This window comes from Paralichthys olivaceus, chromosome 13 (genome assembly GCF_024713975.1).
Source record: "Paralichthys olivaceus isolate ysfri-2021 chromosome 13, ASM2471397v2, whole genome shotgun sequence".
NCBI lineage: Eukaryota > Metazoa > Chordata > Actinopteri > Pleuronectiformes > Paralichthyidae > Paralichthys > Paralichthys olivaceus.
In genome coordinates this window covers 12,077,911-12,095,882 of record NC_091105.1, presented here as the reverse complement: position 1 = coordinate 12,095,882, position 17,972 = coordinate 12,077,911, and the positions used below count along the sequence as shown (strand labels likewise).

The window sequence follows — 17,972 nt, the reverse complement described above, 5'->3', positions numbered from 1 at the left end:
ATGTGGTTTGAATTTCCTACTAAATGTGATGAACAGATCAGGTCCCATTTTAGAAACAGGGAGAGGAAGGTGAAAGTTTGATTTCTGCATCTGTTTTGAAAGTCATGGATACTCTCTTTCTCAAAGTTTTAATCAGTGCCTTCATTAGTGCTCCAAAGTGAAAGCCCGGATGAAAAATATTAGATGTTTCTGATTAAAAAGAGGTGATTTATTGTTGCACATGTGTTCAGGAAGACAGATTGAAAACAAATGTGGCAACAAGTATTATAGAAACAGCTGGAAGTTCAGTGTAACTTCATTTGAGATAAAAGTGGGGCCTAAAATGTTGATTGAACACGAGAATAATCGGCAGCTTGTCTTTACACAGGTTCTAATACTCGCCATCATCCTGAGGCTTATAGTTTTGGGTTGAAGGTTAGGATCGGCAGTGTTAGTCGTGTTTGTTGTGTCAAAGGGGACCAGGTGAGTTTTCAGGGGCCCAGCAGAAGAGATCGAGGGAACTGGTGACAGAAAGAGAGAGCAGGGCTCATTGCTCCCTGACAGAGAGACCCTGTCCAGACCCTGTTCTGCAGGCCCGGTCATGAAGTACAGCTTGTTAGGAAAACAGCACTGCTTAGCATAACACAATATTTGAGTGTTTTGACTGTGCTTGAGGAAACAGACACACATGTACATAGTGTATGAAGGTATTCATGCTCAACACGTGACATGCGGCACCCACTTGGATGTCGGATGCGTTGCCGTTCTCGTGAATTGATAGAGTCACAAAGTTTTTGTTATCCGTTTGTTATTTTAAGATCTCGCAGCAGCATCTGTGTTGTTCCAGTCCTCACAGAGACACATGATGAACAAAACACACACCTAATGACAATCACTACCTTATTTGTCCGTTAACAGTCCCTGTAGAAAGAAAAAATATTGTTGCAGTGTTTGACCTCTATTTGTTTTTATTGAGCTTTACTTTAGTGGTGTCAGAATAGAGAGAGACTGTGTTTTTTATCGTCCAAGTACTATTCAAATCAGGCTTCTCTCACTTATTGATGCACAAATGAAGTGTCCATATCTCTAGTTCAGTCACATGCCCTTCAGGCCTCAAATAACACTGGCTGTGAATGGAGTCCTGTAGGAAGTTTAAATGTTCATTCCTGGTTTGCATGTCCTATACAAAAAGATCTGCATGTAAATGTTGCTGCTTTGCCATGGTCACAGTTGTGGCTCGAGGCTGAGTTGTGCCCAAATGTGGGGAACTGTTAAATAAAACATCTTTCACAAGGTGCTGAACATCTGTAGCACTGTGCATGTAGTGACTGCTCACAGGTTGTTAAGTTAGTGTTGGCCAGTTATGAACATAGTTCACGCTGCTTCGCACTGGACGATCATTTGACCTCTGAATAAGAAATTCCCGAAGGCCGAGGGCTTATGTCCAAAAAATACTCAAATAATACTTATTTTCTTTTCTCTCTCTTTCTTTGCCGTATAATTATTTTTTAATAAAAACCCTTTTGTCATTTAATGAAATAAGCTGAGCACATCTGTATTTAATGTTGTCTTAACACAGACATCTCTAAGGAGAACTACATAAATTAAATGCAGTGTACAGTTATTAAAATAATAATTGAAATCAGGAAATCACTGCTTAAAGACTAAATAAGTTAAGAGTCAGACTGGACATTCAGTGCCAGCTTTTGCTGCTTTAATACTCTTCACAGACACTACACAGTCAAATGCACTGGTGCATCTACAGCTACACTAGTTGCGGTGGAAGGACCACAAGTGTGATCCCTGAAAAATCTATAAATATATTTATATAAAAGCTTAATTTTAACATCATAGTTAAAATATTTAAATGTGGGTGAAGACATCTCTTGTACATCAAATTAAAGTTTTTAAATAATTTTGAATTGATTTTGAGAAGCTGTTAAAATGCACCTGTTATTTCTGTTGCTTTTTCCTCTGGTGCCATAAACATAGTCCGGCTGTTTAATGTATTTATAAAAATGAATGCAGGTTGTGTTTTGTTTGTGTTGTGTGGGATTTGTACATTAAGGGAGGGACAGGATAATATTTACATCATTTGTAGGCCTTTAAATTTTATGTGAGTGTGGTTTAGTGTTATATTTTTTTAAGCAGAGGACAGGGACACTATTCTGGAAAAGTTTGTTCACTTTTACCTTTGAATTACAGCATCAAACACGGTTACTGAAGCCAATGCATATTGGACATGATGCAGCTGCAGGATGCTACAGCTGCAGTGTACTTGTATTTACTGTAAAGCACACATTTAGACAATAGTTTGTTGATAATACATAGTTATATATATTATATTATATAAATTATTTGTAATATTCAAAACTAACGCGTGTTTATAAAATTGAAATTGAATAAACAATTGAACTACAGCCTCTGTTTAACCCTCGTGCAATGCTGTTCTGCCTTTACTTCCTTCCTTGTTGTTCTCATTATGTCAAACTGAGTACAGACTAAATGTTTAGACAGCTGTACAACCAAAATGTGTAAAGACTGTAGCGTTAGCTTTTAAAAACATGAATGAGATTGAAGTACTTTCCATTTAAACTTAATTTTGTGAAAAAGAAAATGTTAAATTTTTCTTATCACTACTTAGTGTGCCTTTACCTTGATGTCATTTTAGTAATTTAGAATTGTGACAAAACTCTGTTTATTGCCAAAAAATACACAGCTGGTTCAAGTGCAATGGCAATTTTATGTGTGTGTAAGTAAGTCTCTCTTCTTTTTTCTTTTTTTCTCACAGTTTTATGAGAAGTCGGCCAGAGTGATGAACTCAGACCAGGAAAGGCCATTCGTGTGCAATGCTCCTGGCTGTTCTCAGGTGAGTGTGTCGAGTGAGTGTGTGTGCGTGTCTGTAACATGAAGAGGAGGCCCGAGGAGCAGGTTACTGCCTCATGCATACGGGAGGGACAGAAGAGTATGAAACTAAGTGACACACAAACTGTAAATAATGCTGCAGATGTAGAAATATCTATAGACAAAAATGCTCTTCAATTTCAACACCGAGACTGATGCTATTACATCATCATAACATAACTTGATTGTTTATTTTTCTTTTTCGTAAATGCAACTCTTACACTCCTACTTTTCTTTTTAAACTCTACAGCGATTCCCCACGGAGGACCATTTGATGATACACCGACACAAACATGAGATGACCCTTAAGTTCCCCTCCATAAAGAACGACAACATGTTATCAGGTGAGTTAGAGACACATCCGTGCAGACACACACTGCCTCAGCAGGGCTCACAGGGAACTTATGGTTCCTTTGCAGGTGTGTGCCTCGGTGACTCATGTGCAGACACACTCGTCTGTCATCAGAAAAACTTTATGGCGTGTCTATACCAGTTGTTTACAGTAATGTAAATTATATGACACATGCTACCTCGCAGCTCGGCTCTATTCAGTGCACACCATGTACGCACAGCAGGATGAAGACAAGCTGACTTATGATGGAAGCATGTCGAGTTAAATTCTTCTTCTTTGTGTGATTTACACCAGAGGTATCATTAGTCTTCAGCTAACTGTAGAATCAACGGGAGATGGTTTACAACTGTTTTATGAATGGTTGGGTGTACAAGCCCCCGGTGACATGCATCTGGATAAATTCATAGAGTGTGTGCTGCATATATAAGTGTTAACCCAAGGCCAATCCATAAGTATAGATCTCCGTTCTTAGAAACGTCCCCTGCTACAATAGACGACACAGCGTGCTGCTTCAGCCAAACAATCGAGATTGCGTCTTCTTTATTATTTACACTCAGTGGACAGAAGGATCGGATTTTCTAGGCCAGGCCACCTTGTTGCCCATTGTTACAGCTCTAGATATTGTTCTTAGTGAGACCTTGAACTCAGGATGAAAATAGTTAATGTAACTTACAACTAATCTCTCATGGTAACACACCCTATCCTGGGCGACTACTCTTACTTTCACACATATAACTGCAGTCTCATAGTTAACTTCCTCCTCCCTTTTCTAACATTTTCATTGCACAGGTATTTTTTCATTGATAGAACTTGAGTTACACTCTGAGCTTTTCAAATGGAAAAAAAAACATTTGTTGTAAAAATGTATTTTGGAAACACAGGTCATGATGAAAGTTTAAGTCAATCCCCAGTCTTGCCAGAATGGATAAACAGACCATGAAGTATGCTTTTAGCCTTTGAAACAAGCCTGATCCTAAAATCACCTTCAACTGTCTGAAACCTGATCTGTGAGCACCCCCACAATGTCAAGCTGAATACCGCGCCTTGACTGAGTTCAACAAATGAGACCCCCACTCAGGAGGTGGGATCTGTACTTTATCAGCTAAAAAGGGGCTGTCAACGTCAGTATCTCTCTCTGCCTAACAGTACGAAAGTGATGTTTTCTTAGAATCACTGCAGATATGGAACAACAGCTTGAACTTATTCATTTCCTTAAGTGTTTGTTGATGTCACTGGGGTTTGCATGAACAAAACAAGCAGCACATTAGTATGGTGCAGAATCATGGAGGTGAGAAAATAAAAAACATAACAAACATAAGCATCAGGAAAAATGGAAAAAAAGCTTCTTAATTATGTACTTGATTTGGTGATTTAGAAAATGAATGAATGGTTATTCTTACTGTGCTGAAACTAAACTAAACTGCTTTATCTGGTGATATTAATCAACCCATATGTTACACTTTTTTGATTTTGAGTTTTGAGTTCCATAAGAAGATGGAATTGTGGTTTTAGGTACCAAAGAAGTAAGTGAGTAAGAGAGTGTATTTTTTTCATCAAGTGCTTTTCTTTAGACTTCTTGCAAGAACAGGGGATTTTATGTCTGTTTTTCCCAGTAAATGCAAATGACGGTCAGTGCTGAGCCGGAAAGCTGTGTTAAATTTGTCTTAATGCTGTGGATAGTTTTGTTGTGGAGCTAAACGCTGGCCCTCGATTTTGGTGCATCTGGTGGTGGTTCGGGTGAATGCCCACAGTGTTGCGGCATCCAGGTCCAATGCAGGAGCGGTGTAGACTGCTATCCCAGCCTTCGGCTCCCTTTGGGAGGAAGACTGGCCGCTCTTCTCAGCTGCTAGACCTCTGCCAGGCAGACAGGTATAGTGCCAGAGTGCATCAAAGCCCACCAGGGACATCAAGCCGTTTGGTGATTATCAGCTAAGAGTGGAACACAGTTTGCTTTGTCTGAGCAGCAGCCACAGTGACAAAGCTGTCAAGCAGCTCATCCTTTTTTTGGATTGCTGACTCAAGGCAATGGATTTTATCCCTTAACGCTCACATGCAGCCATAATAATAACTGCTTTTTAGTGCGAAATAGGACTAATCCAACAATACAAATATCGAGGAGACACAATTGGAGAAACCAAATCCTGCGAGGTGGGATTGTGAGTCTGTTGTGAGCTTTACCAAGGGCATGGTTAAGGTTGGTGACTGTTTGGTTGTGAGATCACAAATTCACAATTAATCCAGATGACTCATTTTGAGGCACAGTTTCTAAAACTGGCTTTGTGCACTTCTTTGTGGATTTAGCATTTTGATACTTTCTCAGTATTTGTACAGCACAGAGACCTGCTTTAGAATCAAAAAGAGAAAATGTCACTCTCTTCAATATGAGACCTTCAAAACAAATACGTACATCGTTTTATTATTTGTATTATATGTATGTTTTATATCTTTTATATGTACATTTTTTGTTTGATTATCATTTTTCTGTCATTATATATACGCTGTCTTTCAGTTGTGATGAGCTATAGTTTGCTAATTAAAATGAAAATTTACTTTAAGATAACTGTGGCACAATACATCAAATTATATGCTTAATACTGTGCACAGTCCCTTATATAAAGAAACAAAAATTCAATATATAAATTTAATATTTTTTTGCCAGTTCCTGTATTCCTCGAGCTGTAATCTGTTGCAGTTCACATTCATGGTGTATTTACAGCATTACAAATGAACACCTATTAAAAGTTGATCATTTGGAAGCTAAAGGTAGAAAATTGTTTCCTTGATTTCCAGACCAGACGCCAACACCGACGCGTTTCTTGAAGAACTGTGAGGAGGTGGGATTGTTCAGTGAACTGGACTGCTCCATCGAGCAGGAGTTTTGCAAGGCCCAGGAAGAAGAGGACAGCAAACAGGTACTGCAGAGTTGCACTTTAAATGCAACCTAAAAAAACAGCCTATATGTGAATCCAAAGCCACAGCCACCCACAGTTCTTAGGTCATGCAGGTGTGAACTGTTATCTGGTGTTATCATCAGTCAGAAACAGCCCACAACATATGAACATGCTTTTAATAGATTCAGAGCACCATGACCTCATGTGACCACACTGCTCACATGTTGATAACCACAGATTTTGTAGACAACATCAATATTCCTGCACATCCAGCCCTTGTTGTGCTGCAGATGCTACACTCTTCATCAGTCTTGCTGACAGTGACAGTGAGGGGTAGCAAGGGAAGATTTGCCACCCACCACAGGTGAAGAAAAAGAGATCAGCTTCTCTACCTGTAACTTCAAACAGCTCTACAGCCATCTCTCAGGGAGTCCAGTTTCCTCCCAGACGTTCAGACAGACCCTTTGTAGCAGTAATGAAAGACCTGAGCAGACGTTCTCGCATTCGCATGTGCTCGTAGTCGCAGACCTTTGACATATAACAAAAGATATGATCATTTTTGCACTGCAGATATGACCTGAGGCTTCAGTACCTGAAACTAAGGTGCTTGTCAAATCACCGCAAGACAGACTGCTTATCTAATGTCTGGGAAGATGTGCAATGCACGCTGAAGCTAAGCTGTCGTTTGGGTGGTTTGGCTCTGGAGCTCATCTGTGCTCAGGTCATGCCATGTCTAGCCTCTCAAGCCTGTGTGGTTTATGATGGGAGGCTCTGCTAAGTCAGCAGGAGACGAGTCAGAGCAAGACTCTCGGAGTGCACAATAGAGAGAGATAAGGAATGAAAGCACTGAAACCTCAGGAAAACAACAATCAGCCAATGTAAATATAAAACAGTCACATATTCATGCACAGACATTCCAGTTTAGGTAGAAGGCTGAGTGATTTATTTGTATTGTATTGTATTACTAAAAATGTGCACCATTCTCTATCCCTATTTTATGTTTGATTATTGGCAGTGGCTGTTGCTGTTATACACGAAGATATGTGAGTTGAACACGAAGATACATTGTTACTTTGGATATAGCGTAAATGCCATTATGTGTACCAGAGGGTAAACAAAGAAACTGTCCTGCTGAGTAAATAACAACAAGCAGGCCTGGTCTTCATTGTTTCCTCAACTCTGCTCAGAAAAAACCTGTAGATGATAGTTTACATAGTTCCTCATTACCGATTCAAGCTGGGCATACAGAGCCGGAGGCCAAAAGTTTGTAATGCTCAGGTTGTGCTGAAAATTTTACTTTCTGGCAAAGAATTGAGGCTCTTGACAGATTTCTAATCGTACATACATTCCTCCTCCTCCCCCCCACCCCCTTTTTCTGCAGAACATCTCACTGCACGGCCAGGGAGGCCAAGGCCAGCACCAGCAGTCCCACTCGCGGATGGGCAACCACGACACCAGCATAGTGATCCAGCAGGCCCTGCCCTCCCCTCAGTCCAGCTCCGTCATCACTCAGGCTCCATCCACGAATAGACAGATCGGGTGAGTGGGCTACACAGTTGGAAAATCCAGCTAATCATAAGAAACAGCTACAAAAATGTAAATTAAATTAGACATGCGGCAGAAAGAGTGGAAAGAATAGAGTTTTTGTCATTGTAACTCAATGTAGGGGATTTGTGTGAGTTTCTTTTTTGATACCATGGGGTAGAAGCAGTGTAAAGAAGTGCTGACAGACTGAAAATCACCTGAGAGGTGCTGTGATTGGAGTGTAACCTCAAGAGTGGCCCCGCTATAGCTACAGCCTTAGGGTCGACCTGGTTGTCTTTGTGTCCAGGCTGATTGTCACTGCTCCGTAGTCTCTGAGGTAATGTCAGTATTTTGTTACATTTGCGGCACAGTGTGTGTGTGTGTGTGTGTGTGTGTGTGTGTGTGTGTGTGTGTGTGTGTGTGTGTGTGTGTGTGTGTGTGTGTGTGTCGGTGGGACTGGCGATTCATGTTTTGCTGCTCATTCAGTATTGTCCCACAGCGCAGCATGCCAAAAAGGGTCCCAGAGGACACGATGAGGTCATTGTTGAAGCCTCAGTCGTGACTGCTTTTACAACGGTTTAGCATTTCATGCTCCAAAATAGTTCTTTTCACTGTATGGGAATGTCGGCCACAACATGAGAGGTCTGTTCCTCATACCTGAGCATATACAGGTGTATGTAATGTATTAACGGTCATCTGTGTTGGGTGCTGCTCTGTCATTTATCTGCAGTGTTTGGTGGTCAAGGAATAGTTTATTTTAAAGCATTGAGTTTTAAGCCTTTTCAAACCTAGGCTGTGTGAGGTACTGATTTTAAAAACTCTCCTAACTTCATGAGTTCTTAAAGGATAGCGTCTTCTCATCTCTGACCTGTAGTTTTACGTATAAGTAACATAATCATTTCCACATTTATATGCACTTTACATATGAGTAACATAATCATAACCACATGTATACTTGTTTTTTTACACGTCTTTTCCTTATGAGGACACTCCCTTGACCTCATTATCCCTTAACCCCAACCACCTTCAAACTTGTGCCAGGGCTTTGTTACTGTAAACCAGACCTGTGGCAAGCTCATCAGACATTGAGAAGGCTCAGTGTTCCAGGCCTGTGCTGTGTCGAGGTTGTCCTGTGTAGATTTACAGCTTGAGGAGCTGGTGAATATTGGATGTGAGGCCCATCACTAAGCCTGACTGACACTCCGTCAGGCTCTTTGTTGAGGACATGGGTGGAATTTCATCCCCTTGGAAGAGCAGCAATCACAGCCAGTAACAGAGACTTCACCAGGCCAGCTTCACCTGAGTTTACCTGTCATTAAAAACTCCTCACCTTGCTAAAGCACGGACTTTGCTCTGTTGTTATGGTCACAAATCCGTCACAGAGTTGTTAAGAGACTGGTGGTTTTACTGCTTGCACATATAAAACACATCACTTGGAAAAAACCGAGCTGGCATGCAGTGTGGTGGTGGTTTTCAGCCACAGTTTATGGCACAGCCGTCCCAGCGGCAGTTTATCTGTTGCGCATTATTCGATCCAGTCCCTGAGCAGCAATAGTACGTGCTGAGATTGCAGGGACGTCACTTGTTTACGAGGACGGAGGTATCCTAACACATGTGTGGGATGAGCAGGTTCACATGAGAGTAAACTGATCTGGAAATGTTCACATCAGCAGGAAAATGAGTTGAGGAAACCCCTCCACTGAGAAGTAATGCTTCCACAGGAAGCCATTAGGACAAACCAAAGGCTCCGTGCACAGGGTTTCTCCACAGGAACTTCCTACATACATAACAAGCCGGACCCTTCATAGGCTAGCTGTGCTCTGTCCAGACTGAGGAGCCTTAAATGTCTGAACAATGGTGACGATTGTTATAACTAGCCTTTTGGTTTTTTTTAGCCACTTCGTCTATAGACTCCAATATGTTTAATGTTTCATTTAAAACTAAACTTTATTCCTCAATACACAAGTTATTTATACAGTGAAAATGTTTATGTTTTATATGTAATCAAAATTACTTAAGAGACCACTGAGAAACAGTTATCCTTGTCAGGAATGTGGAGTTTTGTATGTGTGATCAATGCAGGCTCATAAAGCTTTTAATCCTGACACACTTTATGGAGCTCTGTGGTGAAAATATCTCTGAATGAGACAAAAGTCACCAAACAAAATCAGTCTAATCTCACATCTGCTTCCTCCGTTTTCTCCTCTGCTCTGCCGAACGTGCAGTGTGAGCATCCAATGAATTAGGATAACAAGTCATTTTCATTGCTCCACAATGTTTACTAAAGAGCTTTGAGGCTTGGAATCAATTAGGATTGGCTTTCCTCAAGTCCATTTACTTTAGGGTTGAGCGGGGCCTACAGCTGTGAAACCTGAGGACCTCTCTCTCTCTCTCTTTTTCTCTCCCTCTTCCTTTGCTCCAAGTCCCTAAACAAGGTCTTCGGGGAGCCGCTCTGACACAAACCAGTGTTAAAAACCAGGCGTAAGAAAGAGCCAGCAGATCTTAATGTCACGGCTATCATTATCTTACAAAGGGAAGCGTCGCTCAACTGATTTGAACGCTCTCTGCTTTTCATTTATAAACATCTGGCATTGAGTTGTATCAGAGTTAAATACGTTGGACATTACTAGTCAACCATGTGAGATACAGCATTGTGTGGAAACCTCAACCTTTTTTACTCGTTCGTGGAGACGTGTGTAGGCACGAGGAATTAAAAAAATCTTCTATTCCGGTGAAACAGGGGAGTTTGTTTCCATTACGTAGACCAGTCAACCTGAATGCAGCTGGGTTACGTGAGGATTGGCTCCAGTGCAGATGTGGTAAAGCATCCGATCATCAGTTTATAATATTTCAATACCATTTTCAATTGTGTGCATGAAAACCGGTGCTTTTTAGAGACTGTCTTGAGCAGTTTATAATTAGCAATTCCTAAGAATGGAAACTAAATGCATTTAAATCAAGAGTTTTAAAATCTGAGACTGTGGTCCTCCCCTCAGAGAAACCTTGGAAAAGAGTTCCCCTTCACCACACCTTAGTTTACTTGCTTGGTTTGGCTCAATTTCTCAGTGCGATCATGATCATGTTATTTCATCCCATTTAAACTCAACAACTGAGTCAGATAACCAAATATTGCTGTTTGACGTAACTTCAGACAAGCATTTTTTAGTTTCTGAGTCTGGGACAATCCAGAAAAACACATTTAGGCTACTCTATGTGATCTGCTTTTGATAACTAACTAATTAATTTTTTTTCACTTCCATTCACTGAGCCTTCTCTGAAACTGTTTGGACCCCCTGAGAGAGGCCCACCTCCCACTTTGAAAAACTCTGCTCTAAATCACTGAGTGTTGATGCCGTCCAAACGAGACAGTATTTCTCCTATATTCATAAACCCAGATCTGTTCCAAATAGAACTGTTTATCATTTTACTCTTGTGCGAATGTGACAATTTCTCATTTGTGGTTTGGTATATTATGCTGTCAGTGCTTTTGTCTTTCACCTTGTTTGTGATGTCCTACCCTGGATACACATTGTGTGCATCTGTGTTTGGCTGTCCCATCAATGTGCAAAGCTGCAAAGGAAGTCAATATTTGTGGTTTCTTTTCTCATGCCGCTTTAAATGCACCATATTTTTCACACCTCAGAGCCACCATCTTCTTGTGGTCCTTGTTTTTGACTTTAAGGGAAGTTTCACAAATAGATATGGCTCTGCACGCAGGCCTCTATACATGTAAGTGCAGCCCAAATGTAGAGTGACATATTTGCAGTAACCTTCATGTGTTTTCTCAAGATGGTTTGGTGATAAGATGATTGATCAAAAAGGACCACTGGGTAAAATACTATATGTGGGATTATTCCTGTCAAAGAATCAGTTTGACGAAGCTTGATAATGTTTATCTTTGCTCGATACAGATAACAATCATCATATCAGTCCACATTCATTGCCAGATATGATTCCTTGATCTTTCTAAAAAGAAAAACTACATTTAATTGGCACTGCTTAAAAACAAGAGTAATGTAATTTTCATGTGCAAATGCATTCTGTGCATGGTGTGTCACAGTACATCTAGACACAGTAGTTCTCTCAACTGTTTACATACAATAGTACTACTGCTACTACCCTGATGCAATTGATTTATTCCTCCCTTGTGTTATTTTTTATGTGTTTTGAGGATTTTGATCCCACATTTTTAATAGATTACATAACTTTTTCTTCATGTGTCTGATATAAACAACTGTGTTGATGTGTACGCCAACTGCACTAGTGCCAGAGCTGAGAGAGCCTCCATACCTAAATACACAAAGTTATGGGCCTTCCATTCAACAAACACTGACCTCCTGAACTTCACAAGTGAAACAAAATTTCCTTTATTATTGTTTATGATTAGATTGCATTCAGAAAGTGGTGCTAAGGAGGGAAGTCCGCCCTGAGTGCACGAGCACGTGACCTCTACAGAATGCCTGAGGTGCCCCTCCAACCTGACCCTTCCCCACAGGCCAATGTAGGCAACTGCTCAACCATGTTTAAATTGTAGGAGTCGTAGCAGGTGGAGAAAACATATGAACAAATACACAAAGGTAAGACAAAGGTATATACAGTGTAATCAATTAGAAAGAAGGAAGGAGAGAAAAAGAAAGAGAGCGAATGCAGGATGTACATCTGACCTGAATTAAGATGAGCTCATTGTGTACTGCAGTGGGTTTAATAGTGCGTTTGTAGAGGAACGCCCAGACTCTGTTCCCTCTCATTCCAGCGGGGCTGTGTCATCCCTGCCCCGGGGCCACCACACATGCAGGCTCAAGCACAAGCAACTCACACACAGGGACATGCATCGCAGCTCTGGGGAGTGCGGGGATCACAGAGTGGGGAAGTGTGGAAAAAGGGGATCAGAGGTGCACAGAGAAGAGGAAGAAAGGGATCAGAGGTGGATGGGGGAGAGGAAGAGGGTGATAGGAGGTTGATGGTGGAGAGGAAATGAAAGATCAGAAGGGTGGAGGAGAGAGGAATAAGATGGGGAGGGCAAGAGTTTTATTCCAGGATGGTCGCATGTAGGGCGTAGGAGAGAATAAAAGACATGTCCGCGCAAGGAAAGGAAAAGGTAGATCATGTTTGAATGCAAGCGTGGAAACAGAGGAATCAGAACAATGAAGGTGTGGGAAATAAATGCTCTGGGATTAGGAAAGGAATGCAATGATGGAAAACTTAGAGAGCGGCTGAGGGATGAGACTCTTGGTCGTGGACAGGAATCAGGTGGAGGGATGAGAGGAAGAGAAGTTCAGGTTAAGAGAGAGAACAACAATGAACAGTCGAATTTAGTGGATCCAGAGGGAGAAGGATGAAGTATTGCTGAAAGTGAAAGAGGCTGTGTATGCCAAATGTTACGACAGGTGCTGCTGACAGATGCCAGGTTAGTTTGTAGCAAGATGACACAGTTGTTGCTGAAGAGTTTTCTGATTCTCCGGTGATAGGAATCAACTGACATGCTGTTTTACTTTTGCTGAAAATGAAACACAGTCCATCTTTACTCTCCTGAGCCAACTCCATCTCATGAATCAAAACAATATCATACTTGGTGCATAAATGCTGCATCACTAACGCTAATTTTGCGACAGACAATCATTCGCCACCATTCCTTGACTGTGCTCTGGCATGGCTTTACTCAGCTTGAGGCTCCCTAATGTGAGGACACCCCATCCCAGATCCATCCCTGCGCTGCACCCTCCCAGCATCAATCCCTCCTCTAGCCCGCTAATAAAAGTCAGCCTGTGTCGTAACCCATTAGGGCTGATTTATTTGATCAGATTCGTATTATTTCCTCAGTCCAAACCCCATGGCACTCTCCTCCCACCAGTGATTAAAGGCAGTAAATCAGGGGCAGGTCCTGTGTAGTGTTTACTCAGAGAGCCAGGCAGCTGTAAGCTGTTTGAGGCCCTTGTTTCTCCCTCTGTTTACCTCTGTTCCCATGGCGACTGCACCACCGTCTCTCCAACGTCTGGAACTTGGCCCTGGGCTGTTTTGGTTACGTTCAAAAGTTTTTCGCTGCTGTGTCTACCCAGAGCTCGCAGTGACTTCACCCAGCAAAGGAGTGAGTGCAGCGATGTTGGATGAGTCGAGGAGGGAAGGAGAGGGAAAAGCGAGAGGAGGAGAGGAGGGAGGGACAAAATCTGGGGGTAGGCAGGCACAGGGTGGGGGGAGGGCGAGAAGCCAAGAGCATTACATCATTGCTGGAGCGGAGTCAGAAGGGAAGGATATGAGTCAGTGGACTGACTGCACCTCTCTCTCCCTCTCTTGCTCCTCTTGGACATCAGCCAAGCCCCTTGTGTTTAAGTCCCTGGTGCTTTAGTTGGAGTTGGGACTGTGGGGATCGGGACAGTGGAGCTTAGTGTGTGTGCAGACTGCAGGATTTGTAGACTAGAGCAAGCTAGTCCAGAGGGGGCTTGGGCTGAGGTTGTGGGCACCCTGAGGGGTCCAGAAGAGAGTTATAGAGGATTAACAGGACAATGACTGATTGTCAGTTCTGCTCCGGCTGGGGGAGAAATAGCAGGATAAGTAAAAGAAATAAACTATGGAAGAAGAGATTAAAAAAAAAGAAGCAAAATAAGGGACTCAGTGGGAAGAGGGTCCTGCAGTGATGTCATGGTGGAGTGAAGGTGGGTGGAGGGGGTGGTGCATGTGGTGGTTTTTGGGCGGGGATTGTGGAGCAGAGCTGGGCGGCTGAGTGCAAGGCACTCAGTAATGTGAGAGTGCAGGGTCAGGACTGCAGAGTGTCTACCTGCTCTCCCTCGGGGCCCACAGCCCAGGCTATTATCAATCCCCTCAGTGGAGCCACAGCCTGTCATTATTCACTTACAGGCACACACACACACACACACACACACACACACACACATGTTCACGCACAGTTTCATGAACATTCACACTCTGGCACATGTAGTTATTCACACACACATATGCAAACACTCTGAACATGAATCCTCTAATCGACTCGTGGTGCGGATGAATAATGTCTGTAAAAGCAGGAGAGAACAAGAAAGTATGAAGAAGTTCTTTAAGAAAAATGTTTGGTATCAGAAACCCTGAATCAGAAGCAAAAGATGAAATTAAAATTTCAATAAAGTGTGTTCAAACTTAAGGGTTTGCCCCTGACATTTATTTTCAGTATTGATTATTTACCTGGATACTCTATCGATCAACCAATGAGGTGAAGAATGAAAAAGGCAAAGCACTCAATGAATTTCTCATGTATCAAATCCAGGGATCCATAAGGTGATTTTAAAAAACGGGCACAGAAAAGAAACATTCTTCATGAAGGCAGGGCAAGGAAAAAAAAGAATTCAGGCATGTTGTTCGAAACACTCTGTTTTCTAAGTCATCATAGAATATCACATTTAAGAGGCTGGAACCAGCAACAGTTATTTGTTTATCACAATTGTTGCTAGAGAGTTAAGGGCCCCAAAAAATATTGGCTTTGCTCTTTGCCTTCAGTTTCTTTATTAATCAGCAGAATCAGCACAAGGCTGAGTCAGTCCCAAGAGGAAGTGTTGTTAGTGTTGTTTTTCCTCCCACTGGACAAGCAGGTTGTGTTTTAGTCTGTTTGTGTGTGTTTGTGTTGTGTTGTGTTGACAGACACAGAGTTTGTTGCCTCACCGCTCTGCTGCAGGTGAGCATTGCTAACAGACGGTCGCTTGAGTGCAACCTACTTCAAAGGAGCCTTTCTTCTCTAGAAAGAGAGAACCCCATAATTGTATCCATATAGGGATATATATTATACTGAACATGTGCAGATCATGGCACAGGACAACATTGTAATGTATGTAACATTAAATCACAAAAATATGAGTTAAAGGTCCAGTGTTTTACTTTTCCAGTGTCTTTTTTTAAGTTTTGATATTTGTAAGAATATACATTATATCTGTGCTTGGAATACCAAGAACCATCTTTATATAGTATTACATTTACTCTTTCACACTTGCGATCATGACCCTTGATTGTCTGACTGTGATGCATGGCCAGGCCAGTCACAAGTTAGAAAAACCCACCAGTGAATGCAAATGCCGATGGTCAGTCAGCGCCAAACATACGATCAAATTCAGCCCGAAATGATCTAGGAGAAAAAATATGCTGTATCCGCTCGACTCCATATTACCATCCTGGGGAAAGATGTGAATGATATATGGGCTTCTCGACATCCAATGATTGTGCAACGTTTCCTCAACATTCGTCGTGCAGCTTTAGTTCAGTGACAGAATGACTGTTTGGTGTTGTGTTGTTAATAAGGTAAAAAAAGAAATAGGCTGAGCAGTGGGTGCAGGTGGGCTGTGGTGGGAGCCATGGCTGAGGGTGTTGACTGCATACTAGTGACATCACTAAATGATGGAAGGCGTAACGGCACATTTTCAGACAGTTTATGACTGTGTGTATGAGTGTTTAGATACTTTGACTGTATTTATATAGCAACCGTGTTGTGATAACAAAAAGACATGGGACTCCTGTTTTCTATAATATTTGACTTTTATATAAATCACTTTAAAAACAAAATACGTTGAATGTGCTAATGTCATGTTAAGAGGACGTGTTTCAAAGTTGCAGTTATATGTTACATTTTATTTTAAATGAAGAGCAACATCCGGACCTCAGGCATTCAGAATTTAACAAAATCAGCATAACAGTTTGTATCTTAAAATCAACATCATGTCCCTGCCACCGGCTCGTGACTGTTATTTCATCCTCTTAAACGCCGGCTCAGTGTAAAGGCAGAGGGAAGCTGTGTTGATGTAGTGCACGGCTACACTGCATACCTCATTGTACTTTCATGACTTTTCCCATGTGGAAATGTTTGGATTCCCAGTGTTGCTCAGATGTCATACGTGCTGCTAAATGACTGTGATTGTGATAAATTGGGATGTTAGACAGGAATGACACATAGTCGGGATGGTAATGGTCTTGTGTGTGTGGAGCAATCTAAAATGTCTGGGGCGTAAATGCACATATTTAGGTCTGGAAAAATACAGGTATTTATTCAGGTGGGGGAACGTTTGCTCTGGTACACCCCCCTCCTCCATTTGGCCATCACTCCCTCACGGTAAACCAGGCTGTGGTGTGGTCAATTGATTACATTAACCCGTCGAACACAGCAAACCTGAATGATTCTTGTTAGCACTAATTTCTAAATGCTCAGGGAAATGGAGCGTTATTGAGCGGTGAGTGGCAGCGTTCACCCTGATGATACTGATAATTATTGATTCTCTTGATTCTGGTTCTTAAAGAGTCGTGTTATGAACGCTGGTGTTTCGTAGGCACTGTTAGTAGTTGCTGTTTGCATGTGGGTGTAGCAGCGCCCTGCAGCTGGGAAGCAGTGTTCTTACAAGCAGGGATTTAGTGGCAGTTGTATAAATGATGTCACCATGTGCAGATGGAGTGGTCTGGGTGTTTGGATGGCTGCAGCCTTGAGCCAGTGACTAAGGCAGGACTGCTGTCTATAGTTTAAGCTCAGCCCGGGCCTCATCCATGCATGTGATTTATTGATGTGGCCGTGAGTGTGGATAGGCCTGTTGGTCCACACACACTTTTGTGGTCACCGTGGGAGATTTTATCCACAGAGCTTCCACCGCTGTTGCAATTTAAATGCGATTCTCGTCATGCACATCTCATGTGGTTGTTATGACAAATATTATTCATTCATCATCCCCATCATCATCATTCACCCATTGTACTACATGAACTGTGTGCTGGTTTCAAAGTGCATCCAAAAACTCCCAAGATGCCTCTACTTTCAACTGCAGCTTGAATGCACAGTCACAGGCTCAGACTTTGTAGCCGCAGAAACAAGTAGAAACAAAAAGCGTCTGGAAAAACATTTGTTCTGAATTAGCACAGATGTGAAATGAATAAATGCGTGAAATTACTTTTAAGGACATAGAGCGTTTTTCTTTAGTGATCTCTTGTGGACGTGTTCTATAGTCCACACACTTTTTTGATAGTCACTCCTCCAATCCTGGTGCCACAGCCAGCCAAGAGATTTGTTAACAAAAGCTCATTTCAGTACAGAATTACTTGGGGGAACTTCTCTCTTGCAGGTATGGTGTATGGGTTTTAAAAAAGCTTTGTTTGTTACTAAATCATTCTAGGATGATCTGTTCCTTTAAAACGCACAAAGACAGAGGTCTGTGATAGAGTTCTTTTATTTCATATTGATAATCAACTGATCTTTCAACTTCAGTGGTAGTTAAAGGTTAAAAGGGGACTTAAGCCATCAGACTCTTTCTGTACAATATTACCTCTTAGCCTGCTTTGCATCTTTTTCTCCATAACGTTTTTTGTCC

General features: G+C 41.8%; 1 protein-coding gene across 3 annotated transcripts in view; it reads left to right on the top strand.

Annotated features, from left to right (window-relative positions):
* Positions 1-17,972, top strand: part of creb5b (cAMP responsive element binding protein 5b) — a 45,034-nt gene that overhangs the window by 7,841 nt on the left and 19,221 nt on the right. For all 3 annotated transcript variants that reach the window (XM_069536875.1, XM_069536872.1, XM_069536874.1), the window contains 4 exons: positions 2,771-2,848; positions 3,134-3,227; positions 6,026-6,147; positions 7,508-7,665. In XM_069536875.1, the coding sequence (XP_069392976.1) occupies positions 2,795-2,848; positions 3,134-3,227; positions 6,026-6,147; positions 7,508-7,665 (428 nt within the window). In that variant the 5' untranslated portion in view covers positions 2,771-2,794. The remainder of the gene's footprint in view (positions 1-2,770; positions 2,849-3,133; positions 3,228-6,025; positions 6,148-7,507; positions 7,666-17,972) is intronic.